This window comes from Paroedura picta, chromosome 16 (assembly GCF_049243985.1).
Source record: "Paroedura picta isolate Pp20150507F chromosome 16, Ppicta_v3.0, whole genome shotgun sequence".
In the NCBI taxonomy this organism is placed as follows: domain Eukaryota; kingdom Metazoa; phylum Chordata; class Lepidosauria; order Squamata; family Gekkonidae; genus Paroedura; species Paroedura picta.
The window spans coordinates 8,261,814-8,284,310 of NC_135384.1; the positions used below are offsets into that span (position 1 = coordinate 8,261,814).

Genomic DNA, 22,497 nt, shown 5'->3' on the forward strand with positions numbered 1-22,497 from the left:
GAGCTCTCCAGGGACTGCCTGGAGGGTGGCAACCCTCGAGCCATAGCGGAAAGACAAGTAAATTGAGATGGATTGTATTCATTCTGACTGACACATGCCTTTCTCTTCTGTCTTTTGCAGGGAAGAGGTGACTGTAAGTACCAACAAAGGGGCATTTTCCCAAACTTATGGAAAAGAAAGTCTTTTCAGTTGCCAGCTTTTCCTCCTCCTTCGACAGTCAGTTCAGTTCAGTTCTTATTTCCTGTGCCAGGAGAATATCGGGCCTTAGTTTCTATTCCCCCCCGCCCGCGCCTTACGGGTTTTAAAGACCGTTAAATGGGATAATTGCCGTGCCGAATCGAAGTGACACACCAAGATCATCCGTCTTAAGTCATTTTTAATCATCTGCCACTGGAACCAAATACCCATCTGCGGTATTCCCAGTTACGATCTCTTTGGAGAATATCATCTCATGACTCTGGGATCTCGCCGGGCTCCCCTTTTTCATGTTCCACTCTTCGCGCTCACTCCAGACATGCTTTGCAAGAGCTTCTCCTGCCAGTGCCTTAGAAAAATGGGTTCAGATGTGCTTTGCCAGAGATCAGCTGTGTAAATTCAGGTTAAAATTGAAACGAGCGCTTTCAAAAACATAACCATTGTTTGTAGCTGTGGCACGCTTTGAAAAAGTCTGGAGTTTCTTTACGCCCTTCGTACCCCACCTCTAAAGTGGCTGCCGTCATTCTGTCCTCCACAACAGCCCTGCGAGGTAGTTTAGGCTGAGCGTATGCGGCTGGACCTGTTAAGAGAGAGAGGCTTAAACCGAGTAGCTCTTAAAAGACAGTATTGTGACTGCCACGCCATTGACAAGTTCTTTCTATGTGCAGTACGAGGAAGAGGAGGAAGAAGAATATGTGGAGGAGGAAATGGAAGATACTGCAGCTGAGGCGGAACCAGAACCAGAACCGAAACCTCCCGCCCCGGAACCTCCCAAGCCAGCCACACGGCCTCCTCCCCCGGCCGCCCACCCTCCTCCACTCCGCCGAAAATCTTCAGCTAACTATCGGGCCTATGCGGTCGAGCCACATGATAAGGTGGGGCTCTGGTGCCCTTGGAAAGATTTGATAAGCCCACACGGGGCAGGACGGCCACGTCTCCCATTGTTTGGGGAGGTGGGAATCAGACATAGCCCCCACATTCTTCAGATTCAACGGCTTCTTTCCCGTTTTCGAGATGTCCCAGTTTCTCGTGGCTGTGGAGACTGGGATGTGTTTCTCTGAAACGCTCCCGCCTCCTTCCCAAATGACCCCCCATTGTCTGATTTGGGAGCACAGGTGGGATGTGATGTCATTCAGTCCATCCTTCCAAACGGCCTATTTCTGCTGGATTGCCAGCTCTGGGGTGGGGAAAACCTGGAGACGTTGGGGGCGTGGCATGCCGAGGGCAGGTTTGGGAGAGGGGAGGGATTTCAAGGGGGCATAATACCATACAGTCCTTCTAAGTGGCCATTTTCTCCATGGGAACAGATCTCTGTTGCACGGAGATGAGCTGCAACTCCAGGGGATCCCCGGGTCCCACCTGAAGGCTGGCAGCCCTAGTGGAGATCCGTTAGTCTGGAGACCTGGTGTAGTTCCAGGTGATCTCTGGGCCACATTGGCAGGTTGGCAACCCTAGCTAACAATGGAACCTCCACGTTCAGAGGAAATCTACCCCTGGTTACTAAACGCTGGGGGCAACTGATGGGATGAGGATGTCTCCATGATGCTTTGCCTGTGAGCTTCTCTGGGGATGGCCTCCATTGGAGGTGGGCATGGCTCAGTGGCAGAACACATCCTTTGCATGCAGGTGGCCCCAGAGGGCTCTTCAGAGAATCTCAGAAAGCAGGCATGGGGACCACCACTCACTGCCAGAGACCCCCAAGTAGCTGTAGCTGGAAGGGCTATTACTCGCCTGATGCGGGGAGGACCAACATCTGTTTTCTTTTGTTCCACCACAGAGAAAATCCAAGATAACGGCGTCGCGGAAACTGCAGCTCAAGGTAATGGTGGGGAAATGATGCGTGGAGGTGGGGGGGGATGAGCGTGCAGGGAAATGTCTGTTTGACGGGGCAGGGAGCAGGTGCCAGGTGAGGGCCTTGGCTTGGAGGAGAGCAAGGGACTAGATCCCCCAGCATTCTGAGCCTGTGAACACCTCCGGGCTTTGAAGGCTGGGAGACAGGTAGGGACACAAAATGGCGGCCACTTGAGTTGGCCGCTCTTGGTTGGGAAATGCCTGGAGGTTTTGGGGGCGGAGCCAGGAGTGGGTGGGATTTGGGGTGGAGAGGCGCCCCATTGGAGCACCATGATATGACGTCCACCCTCCAAGCAGCGGTTTCTCCAAGGGAACTGATCTCTGTTGCCTGCAGATGTAATGGTGGGGAATTCCTAAGTCCCATCTGGCATCCCTTCTGCCAGGGGAGGCAGAGCCAAGCACACACGCAAACACAAGTAACAGGCACATGAGCATGACATAGGAAAAGGAAGAATGACTCACGCATAGAAGATCAAGGGGGGTGGGGATAACACATGAAAACCAAAGACTACCGAGGTGAAAATCCCTTTACATGTAAGAAGGTAGCCATCCCATGGTGCTCCACTCACAAGGGTCCTGCCTATTTCCCCAAAACACAAGACGGGCATCTGAAGCAAGTGCCTACGGGTGCTGGGGCAACATCGGGTACTGCCCTGGAGAACCCTGGTCTGATATATTCTGGTCTGAATATATTCTGGTCTAATATATTCTTCCCTTGCAACAGACACTGATGCTCCAGGTGGCAAAGCAAGAAATGGAAAAGGAAGAGGAGGAGCGGGTGCGGGAAAAGGAGAGATACCTGGAGGACCACTGCACTCCCCTGGACTGGGCAGGCCTGGACCTTTCAGGGCTGCAGGTAATTGTGGGTGGGCGACTGAAAGATGGGGCTGGGGCCAGAAAGGGGGGTCAGGATGAAGACAGATCAAACATAAAAGGAGTGGCTGCAGGCGAAGACAGAAGCAAAAGAAGAGTGTAACAATGCAGGAAGACAGATGTAATATAAAACGAGAACTTGAACTGTGTGCTGTATCCAGGGACATGCGTTAGCCAGGAAAAGAATTAATTGGTGAAGACAGAGTTAATATTACGAAGTGACGTCTGGTGAAGGGCCAAAAGTATGATTGGGGGCGGGGAATGTGATCTCACGGCAGCACCAAGATTTCTTCTTGCGATGTGATTTAATCAGTGTGTCTATGCGCTGGTGAATTTAGGCGACCTGTAAAGTTTGGGGGGGGGGGGAGAAACAAGTTGAAAAGTGCATGCAGCTACGAGTTCTCCACTTCTGAAATTTTGCAAATCCACCGAGTTATAACAGAAGGCAAACAGAGTGGAAATGCAAAGTAACTCCCCTGCCACATTCCCTGGGACAGGTTGGAGCCAATCTGCTTGTCATGCATTTGGGGGGAAAAGCCAATTGTCAGGGGTTGAGTCTTCCCCCACATCACATCCTTTTGATCAGGAAGCCTCGCTGGAGTCTGTATTCTGCAGCAAGAGACCCTTTGCACATGCTCAGGGGACACTCTTCCTTATTGCTGCTTCTAAGAACATGGGACCCTGGCGCACTTTAAGCATTCGCCTTCTTATGTGCAGGAGATGTGCCGAGAGCTCCATGCGCGGATCGACAAGGTGGACGAGGAGCGCTACGACATGGAGGCCCGGGTCAACAAGAGTGTCAACGAGGTGGGCTTGGCGGACACTCCCAGCTTCTCCTTCCTGTCCGTTGATCCCGTAGCCTTGAAACAGACCCAAACTGATGGTGATGGCAGTGGGTGGGATTTGTTAAAGTACAAAAGGGTTTGTTCTTTGACCCCCTCTGTGGCAGCACCATTGTTTGTGAAAGGGGCAGGAGTCCCAATGTTGGAAGCCAGGCTGCCCTGCCGTTACACACAGGTGGCGGATCCCCCAAAGAGCTCTTGTACCTGTATCTGTTCCACATAATATATTTCTGGTGAGACCTTGGAGGAGGAGGAGCTGGTCTCATGGCTTAAGTGCCACTCAGCGCTTAACACCCACTCAGGGCAGTTGTCCCGTCCCTGAGGGCCGCCTCCTCCAACCGGCTTGCCTGTCTGTCCAGCAGCCAGCCAATCACCTTCTGTCCCCCACCTTGACCACCCTCTCCTTCCACTACCCTCTGAGGCTTGGAGGCTGCAGAACCTTCTGTGTTGTGGGACTTCTCTGGGTAGTGAAAAGCCACATCGCACGATTTAAATCTCAGTCCCTTGTGCAAAGAGGGTGCAGAGCTACTGAGGACCTCAAGGTGGCAGTGCAGGACCAGTTTTCACTTTATCCCACTAGGTAGGACTACAGTCCTTCTTCCAAAATTGTATGCTTCAGGGTGCATTTTCCTCATTCACTGAAGGATTCTTGAACCGAATGTGGGAGTTTCTCCCTGAGACCGTTACACATTCCCAGTCATGGCAGAATGATCACTTGTACCCCTGACCACCATTCCACGAGGACAAATTGGGCATGAACCACACTGTGATTCAGAGCAGCCCCAAGTGGGAAAGGAGGAAGGAAATTCACCCTCTACCTCCATTCAGTTTTGTCAATCAAAACTCAGGCCCCTGTTCTGTTATTAACATTTTGTAAAGCTGGGGGGGGGGTCATTTTACTACTTTCATAACATGACTGATATTAAGTTTGTGGGTTCTGAGACCTGGACGCTGCGATTGCATTTCAGCTCTTCATGGACCCCAGCTCAAAGGTACAACCGAACTGAGAATCCGCCCCCTCGCTGAAATACCCAATTATATACAATGTAGAACAATCGGAGATACCTGCCAGTGTGCGGCATTGGTTAGTTTCACTTTAAACTGACGGGATCCGGCAGATGGGATCTGGCCGTGTGTAGGCCGATTACGATTGCGGAATTCCGATCCTGCCCCGGACCTTAAACTCCTGGTCCTTGGCAGGTCCACATACACAACACCCGATAGTGGTGGGAAAAGGGTTTGGACAGGGGTAGTCAAACTGCGGCCCTCCAGATGTCCATGAACTACAATTCCCAGAAGCCCCTGCCAGCGAATGCTGGCAGGGGCTCCTGGGAATTGTAGTCCATGGACATCTGGAGGGCCGCCGTTTGACTACCCCTGGGTTTGGATCTTCAAAGGTGAGTAGGGCTCCCGACACAACAGCCTCCCTCCCTGCCTTTGAACAGGCTCTCTGTTCTCCTTCCAGATAGAAGATTTGAACCAAAAGATCTTCGACCTGCGAGGCAAGTTCAAACGCCCCAATCTCCGCCGCGTGCGTCTCTCTGCGGACGCCATGATGCAGGCCCTGCTGGGCGCCAAGCACAAGGTCTCCATGGACCTGCGGGCCAACCTGAAACAGGTCAAGAAAGACGACACCGAGAAGGTGAGACTGGAGGGGGGAGGGGGAAAGAGGGAAAGGGGGGGAGATGGAAGGACCATCTTCTCCTGTGCATTTCGGCCCAGGAACTAAGATCGCAGGGAGAGGCCCCCTTGACTGCTCCTTGGGCCTAGAGCAGGGGTAATCAACCTGTGGTCCTCCAGATGTCCATGGACTGCAATTCCCATGAGCCCCTGCCAGTTTTTGCTGGCAGTGGCTCATGGGAATTATAGTCCATGAACATCTGGAGGACCACAGGTTGACTACCCCTGGCCTAGAGGATACACAAGACAGGGCCTTTTCTGTGGTGGCCCCACAATTTGGGAACAGCCTCCCCAGAGAGGTGCATCTGGCCCCCTGTCTTAGTTGGCAGCTGAAGTCAGTTTTATTCAGGGTGACATCTGAGGAGCTCTTCTGCTGGCTGAATGATTAACGTTAATAAGTGGTTTTAATATATCGTCTTGTATTTCGTTATTATTTACATTTACCACCCCGTTTTGAGTCTGCCATGAAAACGCTGGAGGGCGTCACCCCAAGGGTCAGACATGACCCGGTGCTTGCACAGGGGATACCTTTACCTTTACCTTTTTATCTGAAGATGTCACTGACCTGTATGCACCCCTGGCTCATCTGGACTGTGGAGCCCAAAGACTTCTTCCATGGCAAGGCCCACACAGTCCATCGGCCATTCTGAGATTTCCCTCTTCCCATGGTGTTGGGAGAGGATCGGACGCCGCTTTCCCATTGTGGGCCGACTCCAGCTGTGGCTCTCACCCCACTTTCTCTCCGTTGTTCCCGCAGGAGAATCGGGAGGTGGGTGACTGGAGGAAGAACATCGATGCGCTGAGTGGCATGCAGGGGCGCAAGAAGAAATTTGAGGCCTCAACCGCAGGGCAAGCCTGAGCCCTGAGGCCATCCTGTGTGAATTTTAGATGGAGGGTACTATACTAGTCGGAAAGTGGGTTGAAACGGCTGAGGAGAATAGCTATTGTCTGTAAGGGGGGGGGGAATTCTCCAAAGTCTGAAAAATATTCACCATAAATAAAGTTAACTTCAAAGTTTAAATCAGGCTTTCTCTACGAGAGTTTCATGAAACCCCAGGGTTCTCCAATGGGTGGGAGTTAATTAATTTGGAATATGTTTTTGAAAACTTGCTAAACATTTATCAGGTGATTTGACCATCAGTGGTCACGTTGACTCCCCTTCCCCACCCTCAATGGCCAATGAGGGGCCTGGAGGGGGTGGGAAGGGGAGGGGCCCCAGGTGGGCGTGTCCAGAGCTCTGCTTCCCAGCCATATTCTGCACAATTGAATAACTTCTTGGGTTTCTCAAAGCCTGAAGAAGGTTTCAGGGGCTCTCAGTGATAAAAAAGTTGAGAAAGGCTGGTTTAAAGCGGTAACCTATCTATCACATGCCTCATGTTTGGGTTCTTAGTGGCTCCCATTTTGGACCTACATAGATTCTATCATGTCCATCTGCGGAAGACCTGCAGAAGATCATGTCCATCTGCGGGAAGATCTGCAAAAATCATTTGTTATTTACCAAGTGGAACTGTGCAATTGACTCCCATGCAATGAATGCCAGTTGCTGTAAAAACAATTGTGTCTTGGAAATATATAGTGATCGTTATTCCACTTGGTACCAAAATATTTAGTCTCTGAATGCTACTTAGTGAGAGCAACAAGAACCTCTTGGAACGATATAGTTCTACTCCTCTCATTAACAAATGATGTTTAAAACCTGCTAAGTTGGAAAAGACGAGCATCAAACGGTGAAATAAAGTCTTTAAACACAAATCCGGTGTTCATTCAAACCGAGGGAGGGGGGTCTTTTCTGGGTCTTTTCTTCCCAACCAAATTCTGCATGGTCGTGCTACTTTGGGGTTTTCTCGTAGTCTGACGGATGTTTCAGGGCAAAAGTTGAGAAAGGATGTAGTAGACCCATGTTCAAGTCCCCACAGACGTTATGCCTATGAGCTGACTGCAGACCAGCAAAGGTTGGATGCACACTTTTCTTGGATGCTTTAGGATGCTTAGGGCTGATCCTGCGTTGAGCAGGGGGTTGGACTAGATGGCCTCTATGGCCCCTTCCAACTCTATGATTCTATGATTCTATGGCCTGTATGGCCCCTTCCAACTCTATGATTCTATGATTCTATGATTCTATGAGCAGTAATTCTCCATCCCCTCAGCCTAATTTACCTCAGGGGCATGTAAAATGGAAGAGAGGGAAATTACATATGCTGCCCTGACCTTCTTGGAGGGCTAAAAGTATTTAAAATATAGCTCCAGGCAAAAAGTATAACTACACAGCAGGCTTGAAACAGGTTTAATAATATTTTCCTTTCCGGAACAAGACATAAATATGCAATAATAATAATAATAACAACAACAACAACACACATTTCTATATAAATAACCACAAATAAATTATTTTCTGGCGTCAAGTTTCCTCATTCATCCTCCCATCCCTTCCCACTGTCTCTAACCCCATTCAATAAATAAGCACAAAATAAATAAGTTATTTTAAATAGAAAATAAAAATAAAAAAGCCAGCCCAACAAACATCAAGCTGAAAAGTTGCAGTCCGACAAAATGAGAATTTTGCCTCCATAGAGGGGGAATGTTCCTTGCATCTCCTTCAATTGTTCCATTTATACGTATCATCTGACCGTTTGGGGGAATCAGGAGTCGGCCAAATTCAGCAACGGCATCGATCATTAATGTCAAGTGCAGTAACTAAAATCCTCTTTCTCTCCTACTGCACCCCTGCCCTGACTCTGAACAGCTTCCTTCCCACTTTTCTTACTGCAGAACCAGTTTAAGCATCCAAGCTCTGGGAAAGTCAGAAGACGTAACTGGGGCTCATGAAGCCAGGGGCTTGGCCCATCATGCTCAAGGGGTCCGCAGACTCGACGTCGAGCTCATGTTCGTAGAAGTCGTAGTCCACAAATACGGGGTCCAGGGGGATCCGGTTGACCAGAGGCAGGAACTGGGAGAAAGGGGGTAGCTGGCGATTCCGCGCGAGGGCCCCCGTGGAACTGAGGCTGAGGGGGATATCGTAGTGCTCGGAGTAGTAGAGGTTGTAGCCGTCGTGGAGGACCCTCTCGCGGAAGTTGCATGCCTCCTCGGAGTAGTGCTCCTGTGGAGGAAGAACGACAAGTGAGACGGAGATGCCACTCAGGAAGGGGGACTCTATGGTATTAAGCCCTGCTAAGGTCCCTTCCCCAAATGAAACTGCCCTACTCAGGATCCAGCTTCCGAATCTCCAGGAATTTCTCAGTCCAGAGTTGGCAACCCTAACTGGGCTCCCAGGAATACCAAGAATCATAGAATCACAGAATCATAGAGTTGGAAGGGGCCATACAGGCCATAGAATCACAGAATCATAGAGTTGGAAGGGGCCATACAGGCCATAGAATCATAGAATCATAGAGTTGGAAGGGGCCATACAGGCCATAGAATCATAGAATCATAGAGTTGGAAGGGGCCATACAGGCCATAGAATCATAGAATCATAGACTTGGAAGGGGCCATACAGGCCATCTAGTCCAACCCCCTGCTCAACGCAGGATCAGCCCAAAGCATCCTAAAGCAATGAAATGCCCAGTGTCTTGTGCTGAGGAATACATAGTTATGAGAACAGGGATAACTTCCCTTTTATGATATGATGAGGCAAGTTAATGTCCCTTTTTTTGGCCCAAGACTGCCAATCTCTGCCCCTCCGTCCCCAGCCCACACATCACTGGAGAGGTCAAACTTACCGAACCATAGAGGTGTCCACTGGAGGTCATGCAAAGGAACCGAGAGGTTTTCGTGCCCTGCATGCGAATCACTCCTGGCTTCACAGCTTTGATCTCCAACAAACCTGGGGCGGGGGAAGAGAACATCAGAGAACAAGATGAGGAAAGAAGAACCAGGAAGAGGGAACAGGATATCAGGAGTCAACTCTTTCCCTAGATGATAAAATCAGAGTCCAGTGGCCCCTTTAAGACCAACCAAGATTTATTCAAGGTGTGAGCTATCAAGTGCAAGCACCCTTTGTCAGACTTGCACTGGAAAGCTCGCACCCTGAATAAATCTTTGTCGGTCTTAAAGGTGCTACCGGACTCTGATTTTATTGTGCTCCTTCAGACCAACCCGGCTACTCCTTTGAATCTTTCCCTAGATGATCACTGCCAGGCACCAGGCCTTTGTTCAATCTGTCACCCATCTTTTTTTCTCTCTCCCCTCTTGCAAAAGAAGAACGGAGTCCGAAAGCAAAAGGGAGGCACTATTATCACAAACAACATGGCTCCATGTGTGTGTGTGTGTTTGCGTGTCTGATCGACAAGCTGATTCCTGTGTTTGGCAATTCAGCAGCACCTACAAACCCCGGTGACCTGTGAGAACATATCTCTGATTCAAAGCACCCAAGAGTTCACACGCGGACACGCGCCCGGCTCATTGCTCTTGTGGCGGCTCTCGCTGGCAGCATCCATGCTCCGGACCAAGCACACGCTGTGCTTACAACCCGGTTCTATCCAGCAGGTCGCTGGAGCAAACTTTTAAGTTTGTGCGGAATGGCCCAAGGTCTTCTCCCAACTGCACGTGCTGCTCCAGGTCAATATTCTCTCATAAATCCAAGAGATCCTGGTTTCCTTCCAGGCTCCTGGAAGTTCTGGCTGCCCCAAACTGCCCTGAACTCAGTAATTTTGGCTCCCGGGTTTACTTTCTAGCCCACCAGATCTCATTGTTTTTCTCCAGAACCCAAATCTCGGTCTTCTGTTAAACCAGGGATAGAGACAACCCTGCTAATCTCCAGTCCCCGTCCAAGGAACCCAGCGATCCTGCACCCCAATCCCCACAACCCTTTCCTCTTCCAAATACTCACTGAAGGCGTTCTGGTGTTTGGTGCCGCCTACTCTGCCGTCCAGCAAGATCTCCAGAAAGAGATGCGTCTGCTCGTCCGCCGTGTAGAGGTGGCGAAGGCGGACTTGTCCGTCGAACTGATAAAGGGGGTTGGAATTGGGCAGGGGGAAGGCTGAGGCCGCGGGGGCCGAGGCAGCCCAGAAAACCAAGCTCAGGACGAGGAGGCCCTGCATGCTTTGGAGAGGTGCAGAAAGGGCCAGCGTGGCTCGTGGAGGCCCAGCTGAGGGACCGTAAGATGGCAAGATGATCGTATTGGCCAAAGGGAGACCTGGTGAGCTTTGCTCCTCAACCTTGTCACTTGTTGGAAACACCTGCCCCACCAGCTCCGACCTAGAAGGTATGACTGCTCTTTTTTGCCTGCCAATCAACACTGGGGAACTCAGGTGCCCCGAGGCCCAGAAGAACCCCAATCCAAGGACAACTCTTCAGTTCAAGAGTCTTGGGGCAAAGAGTTTTGAGGCAAGAACGGCCCAAGATGAAATCAGTGGGAAGGCTCCGAGCAAAGCAGGAGGAAGAAGAGGAGGAGAAGGCCTTTCCCTTGTTGCTGGTTGTCTTCTGGTCTGCTCCCAAGCAGCAGGCAGGGTGATATTTATACATCCCTCCAGGGGTGGATGTCCTTCCCCCTTGGATTTTGCTCAGCCCCAAGCCCTCCTCCCTCCCCCTGGGCCCTGAGGATGAGTCATTGTGGTGCCCTCCCAAAACGGTTGCCCCTCATGTAGGGGCCAAAGTCTAAATATTAGCGTTCCATGGCTGCTTTCATGCTGCCGACAGAAAAGGGTGATGCAACTCAGGAAATACAGGACAGAGGGAGAGAGGGGGAGGGAGGCTGGCCCCAGCAAGCCGGCCGGCATCTCAACCCAGAACATCTGTCGAGCACCATCCCCCAACATCTGTCGACCTCTCCCACTCGGACAACAGCCCTGATCTGCCCGGACAAGCCTGCTTCTTACGTGAGCTATGCTGATGAGGGCTACTGCCCCCAACCTCTGCTTCCTCCTTCCTGGGTCGGCTTTACTTTACAAAGATGCAAACTGGAGCACGTGAAGCCAGAAGCCAACCACGGTTGGAAGAGTTAGGAAGCGGAGGATTAGATATCCCCCAAATGCAAATGTACAAATCAAACGAGCGTTTATTGGACACAACTGGCAAAGTTAAAAGCGTGCACAGAGCCTGGGGGCTAAGGCTTGAACTCGCAGAATATGAACCATACCGTGCTAGATCGACCATGATGCAGCTTGCCTGGGCTGTCCGGGTCAGGGGGCACCAGGTGGGCTTACTTGGCAGGAAGTGGCAGAGCCCAGGACAAAGGGCAGGTGTTGTTCGCTGTGCATGAACAGGTGGAATCCTGTAGGAGTGTCTTCTGGGGCTGTTCCCTGGCATTCTCTTCTCTGCGGGGGAACCAAAACAGTAAGTCTTAACCCCCCGAGGTTCTCACCCCTGGGTGATGTAGGGTGCCCGTAAGTGACACAATTCATTTCCCAACATCTGACAGGATCAGGCTGGCCTGGGCTACCCAGACGCTCTGATCGGGGCACCTGAATGAGGGAGTCACGCGTCAAATGCCTGTTTGCCTCCTGCTTCACATGCTCAAGTTTATCTCTGTTAAGAAACCCAACAGATCCAGGAAGAAGAAGAAGGAGGAGGAGGAGGAGGAGGAGGAGGAGGAGGAGGATGCCAAGAAACTCACAAAACCCTGGTTAAGGAAACCTGATCTAGACTCTTGCGCCCTCCATGTGTCCTCTTGTCCATCATGTCAGCTCTTTTCCTCTCTCTTTTCTCCTGTCCAGTGGAGGTGACCAGGCAGGCCTCCTCCCTTTCCCTCTCCACTGGGCACCCTCCTGTTCACCGTCCCTTTCCCCAGGGATAGCAGCCCTGTCTTGGTCTACCTGTTTATTTATTTAGGAAGCACACTTATCTCCCGCCTCTCCAAACACCTCCTCGAGGCAGCTAATGCAAAGGGAAATTTAGACAAATTGAAACCTAACCAAAAGAATAACAAGCAACCCGGTAAGACAAATGTCCCCCACTGCAACAAACCCCAGTCCGATCTATATCTATTAAATGAACAGTATAAACTTGTCTTTAGGACAGAGGTCCCCAAGGGGGGTAATGGTTAAGAGCAACAGACTCTAATTTGGAGAACTAGGTTTGATTCCCCTCTCCTCCTCCATGTACAGCCAGCTGGGTGACCTTGGGCCAGTCCTGGTTCTCTTAGAGCTGTTCTCCAAGAGCAGTTCTCTCAGAGCTCTCTCAGGCCCACCTACCTCCCAAGGTGTCTGTTGTGGGGAGAAGAAAGGAAAAGTGTTTATAGGCCACTTTGGGAGACTTTAGTCAGCTGCCTTGGGTCCCCTTTGAGAAGAAAGTCAGGATACACATGAAATAAACCATAAATGCTGAAGGTTTACTGTTATGCAGTACCTCAGACCTGGACAATTTGTGCTTGGCCCTGCCTCCTGAGGTTGTCTGCAGTTGTGATTGCAGCCATAACCATTTAGCACACAAGACCAGCTGATAAAAGCGTCAATCAGGTGAGTAGGAAATTGGCCAATAAAGCTGGCCTTCTCTTCAACATGTTCACCTTTTGCATAGTTGAACACCGTTCTCCTATCACCCCTGGTCCTCCTCTTCTCCCAGCGACACATAACCAACTCTCTTAGTAAGAGGGAAGTCCCCAGAATGTGGGGGTGCATGACATGTGGAGGTCCAAACCTTATTTTGGGGGGTTCAGAACTCTTTGAAATATTGTTGGCCGAACGATGGCACAAATAAGAACCAATCAGGAACAGGGAATAAGGAAAAAACGGCCAACTTCAGCCTCCCCCGCACAACAGCCCTGCGAAGTAGCCGAGGCCGAGAGCGCACAACTGTCCCACGGTCACCCAGCAAGCTCCCGTGGCTGTGAGGATTCGAACCCGGGCCTCCCCAGTCCTGGCTGGACACTGAAAGCATTCCGTCACTCCAAGTCTTCCGCCAGACCCGACAAGACTCCAGGAGAACTTTGTAACCTCTCCCCAAGGAGTGACGGAAAGGAAAGGAATGGAAACCAAAACCAGCTTGCGTGAGTGGGCATGATTAACATTTGCTTCTGTCTCATGATGGAGGGGATGAAAGCAATGTCTTGAAGAGTTACAGTACCCAGGCCGGTCGGGCTTGGTTTCCCGGAATCCGCCTTTTGAAAAAAGCAGCGGAAGTCAAGGAGTCACTCTGTGATATGCAGCCTAACAGTAGGGTTGGCCGGGTAGTTCCCCACACCCTTAGCAGGACATGCCGTTCCCCGGGGACTTTTCTGGTGCAATCTCAGGATAAACCAGCCCCCGCATAGCCACCCGGGGTGCATCGGCCTGCCAGGGTGCATCGGCCTGCCTATTGACGGCACAGTCCCTGTTCCGGCCTGGCCTCGTGTGCCCTGATGTAATCCAAGCCTTATTTTTATTGGGATCGAGGAGGCGGCTGACAGTTCACCCACTTAGCAGCTTCCGCAGGACGCAAACATTCCCGCATCGGCACTCGGGAAGCCTCCGAGATTGCCGGGAGAGCGGCGAGAAGGAAACGGGACGCTGGGCTGAGATCCCCAGCGGGGGGGGGGGGGGGGGAAGTGGACCGTGAATTCAATTTGCCGTCCGTAGATCGGACTTGCCCGGGCTAGCCCGAGCTCATGAGATCTCGGAAGCTGAGCAGGGTCGGCCCTGACTAGTGCTTGGATGGGAGACCTGGAAGGAATACCAGGGCTGTGAGTCATGACATGCAGGCAGGCAATGGTCATTAAATGACCGTTTAATGACCTCTGGAGGTCATTAAAACTCCACTGGGGTGTCATAAGGCAGCTTGAAGGCCCTATGGGCAGGGTTGACCAAACGGTGGCTCTCCAGATGTCCATGGGCCACAATTCCACTATGCTGGCAGGGGCTCATGGGTACTGTAGTCCAGGGACATCTGGAGAGCCACTGTTTGGCCCACCCTGTCCTACGGGGTCATTGTAAATCATCTGCAACTGGACAGCAAAAAAAAAACAACCTCCCCTCCCCTAGAAACCTCGCATTGTCTTCTCTCTGCTTGGAAAAGCCATTGTCAAACGGACCACAATAATTTCAGCGTGTGAACTGGAAGGTTAGGGCCAGGGGGATGGCTTCCTTTTAATGCACAGGTGTTGCCAGCCGCACATCGGGCCCGTCAAGACATGATGCGCCCGCCCCAACCAGGTTTCATTTTATAGAACCCAACCCTAAAGAACAACAATGGCAGGTATTCGTGCAAACGTTTTAACAAGGCACCCCTCGAATGCAAAAACAGGGAAGAAGGAAGGGGAGATGTGGCGACATCCTCAGTACTGAGAGAAGCTTGCATCCCTTTCTTGGCATGGCTGAGCGTCTGTGTGTGTTGTGTCTCCGCTAGCCTCGGAAACGTACATGTCAAAGAAGAGCGGTTATTTCTTTTTCAAGGGCAGAAGCCTGTACCTACTCAGAATGTACAGCTCCCTTAAATAAGCAAACAGCGAAAGCCTCGAGGAAGCGTTTATACAACTGGTAGGCAGGCTGAGTCAAACGGAAAATTAATTACAAACAACCAGGACGAAATGACGGGATCTTTCGTGTCACCTACAGGCACCCTACATCACCCGGCGGTGAGAACTTCCAGAGACAGAGTCTCTATTTTGGTTCTCTTTGGAGAAGAGAGCACCGGAGGCCTTTGGCGCTGGTGTTTTATTGGTCTGGTTGACAAACATATAGCCAAAAAAAGACACTCCCGCGGAATCCCACCTGTTCATGCACACCTAACCACACCTGCCCACTCTCCCCAATCTTGATGCGTTGCGTGATCAGAGCCATTGAGGACCGTTGAAGGACGCAGCAATAATCATGAAGAAATATCACCCCTCCTTTTGTCCTGGGCTCTGATTTCTTTTAGATGCACCAATTTATGCCAAGTAAGAGCCTCTTGTGGCGCAGAGTGGTAAGGCAGCCATCTGAAAGCTTTGCCCATGAGGCTGGGAGTTCAATCCCAGCAGCTGGCTCAAGGTTGACGCAGCCTTCCATCCTTCCGAGGTCGGTAAAATGAGTACCCAGCTTGCTGGGGGGTAAACGGTAATGACTGGGGAAGGCACTGGCAAACCACCCCGTATTGAGTCTGCCATGAAAACGCTAGAGGGCGTCACCCCAAGGGTCAGACATGACTCGGTGCTTGCACAGGGGATACCTTTACCTTTACCTTTTTAAAGGCCTTGATCCCATCATACCTCAGGAGCCAGGCAAGGTGAGCCTTGCCTAGTATTTGGATGGGAGACCACCAAGGATTTGGGTGGCAGTTCCTCCAAGGAGCACTAGGGGTCATGATGCAGAGGCAGGAGATTGGAAACCACCTCCTGTCATCCCTTGCTTGGCTGCAAGACAGTCTTTGGGTTTCCTGGCTACACTACACAACCCGTGCGATCAATCAATAAATAGTCAGAGAGCCAGGATTGCAAAACCCATCCTATGTGGAATTGGGGCCATTTTCAGATTCCCTCCCTTCTCCTCTCTTCCCCCAGATCCCCCTGCTCACCTGCTAAATAAATAATGGAATAGTCCAGCTGGTACCCTTGGAGGGCTGGGCACGTTGGGTGGGTGCAGTTTGAAGTATTCCCACTTTTTGGGGACCAATTTGTGGCTCTTTTGTTTTCAAGGACAGGAAGATACCCAGTTTGACAACTACATGTCTTCTTCTTTCGTATGCTTTGGGCTGATCCTGCGTTGAGCCGGGGGTTGGACTAGATGGCCTGTATGGCCCCTTCCAACTCTATGATTCTGTGATTCTGAACCTGCATTGAGCAGGGGGTTGGACTAGATGGCCTGTAGGGCCCCTTCCAACTCTATGATTCTATGATTCTTCAAAAGGAGGTTGCCGTGTCAAAATTTTATAGGCCTGTTTTTTGTTGTTGTTTTTAAAATGCCTATCAATGGAAGAACCAACATTTTGGTGATGTAGTATGATACAGAACATCCATTGCCCATGTCCTGCTGAGAACCAGGTCTCTCTGAGAAGAAAATGGAAGCTGAGGTGTACAAAAATTGAGGTGATTGGAAGGATTGTTGGGTTTCTGGTAAGGGGCAGGTACACAGAAGAGAAGAAGAGCTGGTTTCTTGAACACTGCTTTTGAATACCCAACGGAGTCTCAAAGCAGCTTACAATCGTCTTTCTTTCCTCTCCCCTCAACAGACACCCTGTGAGGTAGGTGGGGATGAGAGAGCCTTGAAAGAACTGTAACTAGCCCAAGGTCACCCAGTGGGCTGCATATGGAGGAGTAGGGAATCAAACTCGGTACTCCAGATTAGAGTCTACCGCTCTTCATGCTGGGCCTCCAGAGAGGGTCAACTGCAGACAACAGGAATTGGAAGAAAGACTGTTGGGTGGGACTAGAGGATTCTGGGAGTAGGGCCCTTTCGATTGTCATGAATGCTCCTTCCTTAGTTCAGAAAAAGGTTGGCACCCAACCTTGAGTTCCGACAGCTCACATCCCCCCTAAGCAATGGACTGTGCTTCCTTTGTTCCAGGAGGTTGCTCTTCCATGGAAAATCTCTGATCTCACTTGTCCTGCATGTTGGGGAATGGGCTGATCTCGCACCCTTGGCATCCTGGTGATCTCAGAGAGAGAGACAGAGAGAGAGAGAGAGAGAGAGACGTCGGCGTCACGTTGGGTGCTGTGTTATGCTTTCACCTTGGAGAGTATGCAAACACCACGCTGGAGATGAACTATTTGCGTTGGTGGCAACATCCCAGCCAGACCAGGGACCTGGTGGTCTTGTGATATGGTTTCAGAATTCGAGGATGTGCCACTTACTCATCTGCAGGAGTCATCTGACCCAGGAGCACCTCAAGAAATGAGATGCTTGAAGGAGGATTTCCATTCTGGCAATCTTCTAACCCAGCATGACTTGGTTCATTTTTGGACCGAGAAGGGAGGAATTGGAGGGGAAAGCTCTTAATCAGTAGCCAATAACTAAGAAATGTGAGCTATATAAGAGCCAGAAAGTACTGGTTTCCTTCCTTCCATCCATCACCTGGTCCTTATGGCTTCCCTCTTTTCCCAGCTTCCTTTTCTCCAACCCAAATATCTAATTTTATCTATATCTGCCTCTCAGCTTTCAGGATTCTCTGACACTCGGGGCCCTCAAGAACTCTCCTCTTTCCTTCCTTCCTTCTCTCCCACTTGCTCTTATCAGTCACTCCCAGTCTTTCCTCTGTTTCTTCTTTCCTTCCCACTTACAGCTTCTCTCCTTTCTGTTTCCTCCCCCCCCCCTTCAGTCCTGGTGTCAACACTTTTGCTCCATTTCTCCTTCTTCCATATCTCAGAACTTCACTCTCCATCCTCCCCTCCTCGATCCCCCTTCTTTCCCCTCAGTTTACCTCTCAGTTTCCAAATGAAACTGGGTCACTGTCAACCATTTTGGATTATTGAGGCACCCAGTAACGGTTGCTGAGCCCCCATGGGAGAAGCTCATGAGATCTCAGCATTTTAAAACTTTTGAAATGTCCTTTTACCTCCTTCTTACAAGAAGTATCCCGCCTGTCTGTACTGGGCCCCATTGTGTGGATTTTTTAATCCTTGCTCTAGGACCAGGTACAGAATCAGCCGTATAGATCATCATTGCTGTATTGCAATATGTGAAAATCCAGGTCAGCTGTCAAAGTAATGTCCAGCCGCACTCGGAGATTGGAGAACGAAGCAAAAAAGACCAATTCAATCAGATACTTGGCAGCTTTATCGAAATGGGTATCTTTTGAAAGACGATTAAAGGAGATGGTCTCAGATAGAACTTCCTTAGGATTTAAGTCAAGTGGAGGGAGAAATGGAGGGCGTGTGTTTGTGGGAAAATCCAAATTTTCCCACCCACATGGCAACCATCCAAGCTTTACTGCAATCTTCCCCCAAAACTTCTCAGCAAAGCTAGTTTGGGAAAGACTGGTTGGAAAATGGGGAAACCCCAGGAGGTATGTGAAGGAAGCAAGATCCCAAAAAGGATTTAACCCAGGGCAAATAATGCATGTGGAAATAGCCTTATCATCCCCCCCTTTCCCATGACTGGTAGGAGCCAAGACTCTGATAGAAAAGATGTGATGATGATTGGGAATGGCCTGGCTGAGATATAGGGAGAGGCTATTGTAATTAGGGGTGGCTGGACTAGGAGACAGCACTAAAAACAAAACAATGGGAAAGATGTGTTCTGGAGTCTGGAAAAGAGAGCAAAGCATCAGCATATGGCATGGGTAACCAGGGTCTGAAGAAAACTATACCTGTTGTACTGCAACCTGCCTGCAGTGATGAGGCAAACTATGCCTGTTGGATTTCGGTTTGGGGCAGGCAAAGGACTTGGTGGGAGAGCAGCAGGGCTGTCTCTGAGTGTGGGTTCACATTCTTTTACCCTCGGCCATACAGTCTGGGATCACCCGACTCCATTGTATTTTCTGATCAAAAGATACGAGTGGCGGATGAATATGATTTATATTTGTAAATAATCTTTTCCAGTAAAGATTTCTCTCTTTTAAACCTCAAAGCACAGTGAATCTGGATCTGTACCTCATCCACAAAGGTAACTAATAACTGCATATTTTCAAAACACTCTGTAACTCTGCAGCTCTAATTCTCTGGAGGGACTCAGGACCAAGCCAAGTCCACAAAGTCCAAACACCCTTTCCCACCTCACTGCCTCTGAACCACTGCCAGTCTCCAGGTGCCTCCTGGAGCTTTCCTGCTATTGATCTCCAGAGGGCCAGGTTCAGTTCCCCTGGAGAAAAAAGCAGATTTGGATGGATTCTACAGCTGAAGTCCCTCTCTCCCCAAACTCCAACCTTCCCATGCCCCACTCCCAAAACCTCCAGGTCTTCCCCAACCCAAAGCTGGCAACCTGACTGGTGATCATCTCCCAAAGTTTCTTAAACACAGCCCTTCTCTGCCTCTTTTCCTCGCAACCAGTCTTCTCCTTGTGAGCCAGTCTATAGGCCCAGTGTTTGTTTGGGGCCAGGAGGTCATTCCTTTTCCTCTGCAGCGTCACCCTCCTTCTAAATATTTATGCCTCGAAGCCCAAGGGGGAGGACAGAGCTGTCACCATTCATCATCCCACAAAAACACACCAGAGCTTCTAAGAAATAAATACCGAAGCCGTCACCACGGTCCTGACGCAGGGATTTCTGCCCCAGGAACACCTTCTCCAAATAACAGGCAGTGGGTGAAAGTGTAAATGAAGGTGAACCAAGAGCTGACTTCCATGACTTCAACACAGCCTGGGGACATCATCATCATCATCATCAACAACAACAACAACTTCTTCTTCAAATCATAGAATCATAGAGTTGGAAGGGACCTCCTGGGTCATCTAGTCCAACCCCCTGCACCATGCAGGACACTCACAACCCTCTCGCTCATCCACTGTCACCTGCCACCCCCTTGAGCCTTCACAGAATCAGCTTCTCTGTCAGATGGCTATATAGCCTCTGTCTAAAAATCTCCAAAGATGGAGAACCCACCCCCTCCCGAGGAAGCCTGTTCCACTGAGAAACCGCTCTGACTGTCAGGAACTTCTTCCGGATGTTTAGATGGAATTTCTTTTGAATTAATTTCATCCCATTCGTTCTGGTCTGTCCCTCTGGGGCAAGAGAGAACAATTCTGCTCCATCCTTCATATGGCAGCCTTTTAAATACTTCTTCTTCTTCTTCTTCTTCTTCTTCTTCTTCTTCTTCTTCTTCTTCTTCTTCTTCTTCTTCTTCTTCTTCTTCTTCTCCTCCTCCTCCAGCATGCTTGAAGCCCTCTGCCTGACCTCTCTGGCTATAAAGTCACGGTTGCAGCTGGGTCACTTTGGGGTTTTAAAGCTTCACCTGCCCCCTGGGAAAGGCCTGTGTTTTTCATCCCGACTCAGCAAATTCCTTATGGATGAGATCTGGGGAGAGGAAAAATTGCAAGTCATTTTTCCCCGAAGTAGGACTTCCAGATAAAATACACTGCAGGAAATGCGGGTGAACCCCCGTGAACCGAAGGAGGATTGCAACAGGACGGGGGAAGGCGTTAGTGAAAGTAAGATACCCCGTCAACACCAGTGCTTGCATTGGCCTCGTTCCCCAACTGCTGGAGCCAAGTCCCTGCAAATCTCCAGAGTGCCTTTTTCCAGCTTGGACCGGTCTGGCAGCGATGACATGGTAACCAGCCGGGGCACGGTAACCAGGCAACAAGGCACCCACCCAGTCTCCCAACGACTCTGCAATCATCTTAGACAAACACCTTCTTATTAAACATGGATAGTGATGCATCCAATAAGGATTTTTTTAATTGGACTCCCTCCCTCAACTCCCACCCAGCGCTCCTCCAAATTCCTAAAAGAGCCAGGGAGCAGTTTCCAGCATCCCACCCATCCTCTATGATCTACGATTCTTCCGAATGCTTAGAAGGGGGGCTTTCGAGGCCAGGCTCCGTGCTCAAGAGAAGAGCCTCATCCCCAAGAAACTACGGCCCTCCAGTTCAAATGAGCTCAGAGCAATTGGGAGGGCCGTTGGCAGGAAGACATAAAACTATTTCAACAGCATCTCATTCGATGCCTCTGTGGCCTGAAGTTGGAATTCGATTTGCTTTATTTTTAGAATGTTTCTGACTGACGTTTCTGCTCTTTGGAAGCAGAAGAGGGCCGAACTCTTTAAAAGGATTTCCGACCACGCTGCAGCATGTGCGGACCGGGGTAAGAACTAAGGCAGGGGTAGTCAACCTGTGGTCCTCCAGATGTTCATGGACGACAATTCCCATGAGCCCCTGCCAGCAAACGCTGGCAGGGGCTCATGGGAATTGTCGTCCATGAACATCTGGAGGACCACAGGTTGACTACCCCTGATCTAAGGGAGCCATGTTGTCGAGCAGCTAGGGCAGGCTTTCTCAACCAGGGTTTCGTGAAATCCAGGGTTTTCTTGATGGTCCTGGAAGGGTTTCCCGAATGGATGGGAGTTGATTCATTTTTCATAGATCTTTAAAAATTGTTAAACGTTTATCGGACAATATGACCATATATGATTGTGTTGACCCACCCCTCCCCAAATGGCCAATGATAGGCCTGGAGTGGGTGGGAAGGGGAGGAGCCTTGGGTGGGCGTGTCCACAGTTCTGCCACCCAACTATATTCTGCATAATTGGGCCACTTCTGTGGTTTCTCGAAGCCTGGAGAATGTTTTAGGGGTTTTTATATGGTTGAGAAAGGCAGACTTAGGGTGTAGGAATCTGTCCGGGGAACCGTGGGCACAAACCTTCACGTCACCTTGATTCTCACGTCGCCTTGATGTGAACCTCCTTTACATGTTTTTGGAGATGCTATAAACTGGTGACAGAGAGAACTTTGTGTGAGTTCTTTGGAAGCAAATCATGATTTAAAAAATGAGGCAGACAAGGGGTGAGGACTTTCCAGGGACTTCATTCTAGGTTATCTCCTGTGGTATGGTTGCCAGCTCTGGATCGGGAAAAAGCTGGAGATTTTGGGGGTGGAGCCTAAGAAGGGCAGGGTTTGGGAAGGGGTCAGGATGCCCCATAGTGCCCACATTCCAAAACAGCCATTCTGTCCCAAGTGAACTGATCTCTGCTGCCTGGAAACGAGCTGTAATCCCAGGAGATCTCCAGTCAGCACCTGGAGGTTGGCAAGCCTATTTTGTGGAAGCAAGGCAACAAGAATGGGGCTCAGCTCCTATCCTTTTGGGGACCAGAGCTTCCTGGCCTTTCCATTTTTGGACTGTGAGACGCTGACCCAAATTCCCCAGAATTCCTCCCCAGGCGTTCTGAATCTAAACACAGCCCAGGATTTACAATCTGGCTCTTCGCAGGAAACTGGTTCTTTCTTAGCATCGTTTTGGCTAGCTAACTCCCCTCACAAGGAATCCAAGAGGGTCCCCCACCCCCACCTCCTCTGTCTTTCTGTCTTACACATACACAAAACTTAACGTGAGATCTCACTAGAACGTCAATGTCCGTAAGGCCAAATATGAGCATTTCCTTCCGGAATACCGTTTCCATCCCACTCCTGTTCTTGAACAAACAGGAAGAAGGCAGCTGCGGCGAAGAAAGATTTATCCCAAAGAGGATGTACGAGTGACACAAAGCAAGCAAGTGTCTGGTGTGTATACATGGATCTTAACAAAAAGAAGGGCCGTTTGGGTGGGGCCCCCACCCCTGGCCCCGAACCACTCAACTTTT

The 22,497-nt window shown here is 50.2% G+C and overlaps 2 protein-coding genes across 2 annotated transcripts; one reads left to right on the plus strand and one right to left on the minus strand.

The window, feature by feature from the left end:
- Nucleotides 1-827: 827 nt before the first annotated feature.
- On the plus strand, nt 828-7,193 carry TNNI3 (troponin I3, cardiac type). Its single transcript, XM_077313625.1, has 6 exons — nt 828-1,070; nt 1,973-2,014; nt 2,771-2,902; nt 3,637-3,726; nt 5,227-5,403; nt 6,199-7,193. Exons 1-6 carry the CDS (start codon nt 903-905, stop codon nt 6,298-6,300), a joined length of 711 nt encoding a protein of 236 aa, XP_077169740.1. The 5' UTR covers nt 828-902; the 3' UTR covers nt 6,301-7,193.
- Nucleotides 7,194-7,746: 553 nt separating this feature from the next.
- FGF21 (fibroblast growth factor 21) lies at nt 7,747-11,074 on the minus strand. Its single transcript, XM_077313626.1, has 3 exons — nt 10,270-11,074; nt 9,161-9,264; nt 7,747-8,538 (listed from the first exon to the last, which is right to left on the minus strand). Exons 1-3 carry the CDS (start codon nt 10,478-10,480, stop codon nt 8,242-8,244), a joined length of 612 nt encoding a protein of 203 aa, XP_077169741.1. The 5' UTR covers nt 10,481-11,074; the 3' UTR covers nt 7,747-8,241.
- Nucleotides 11,075-22,497: the final 11,423 nt, after the last annotated feature.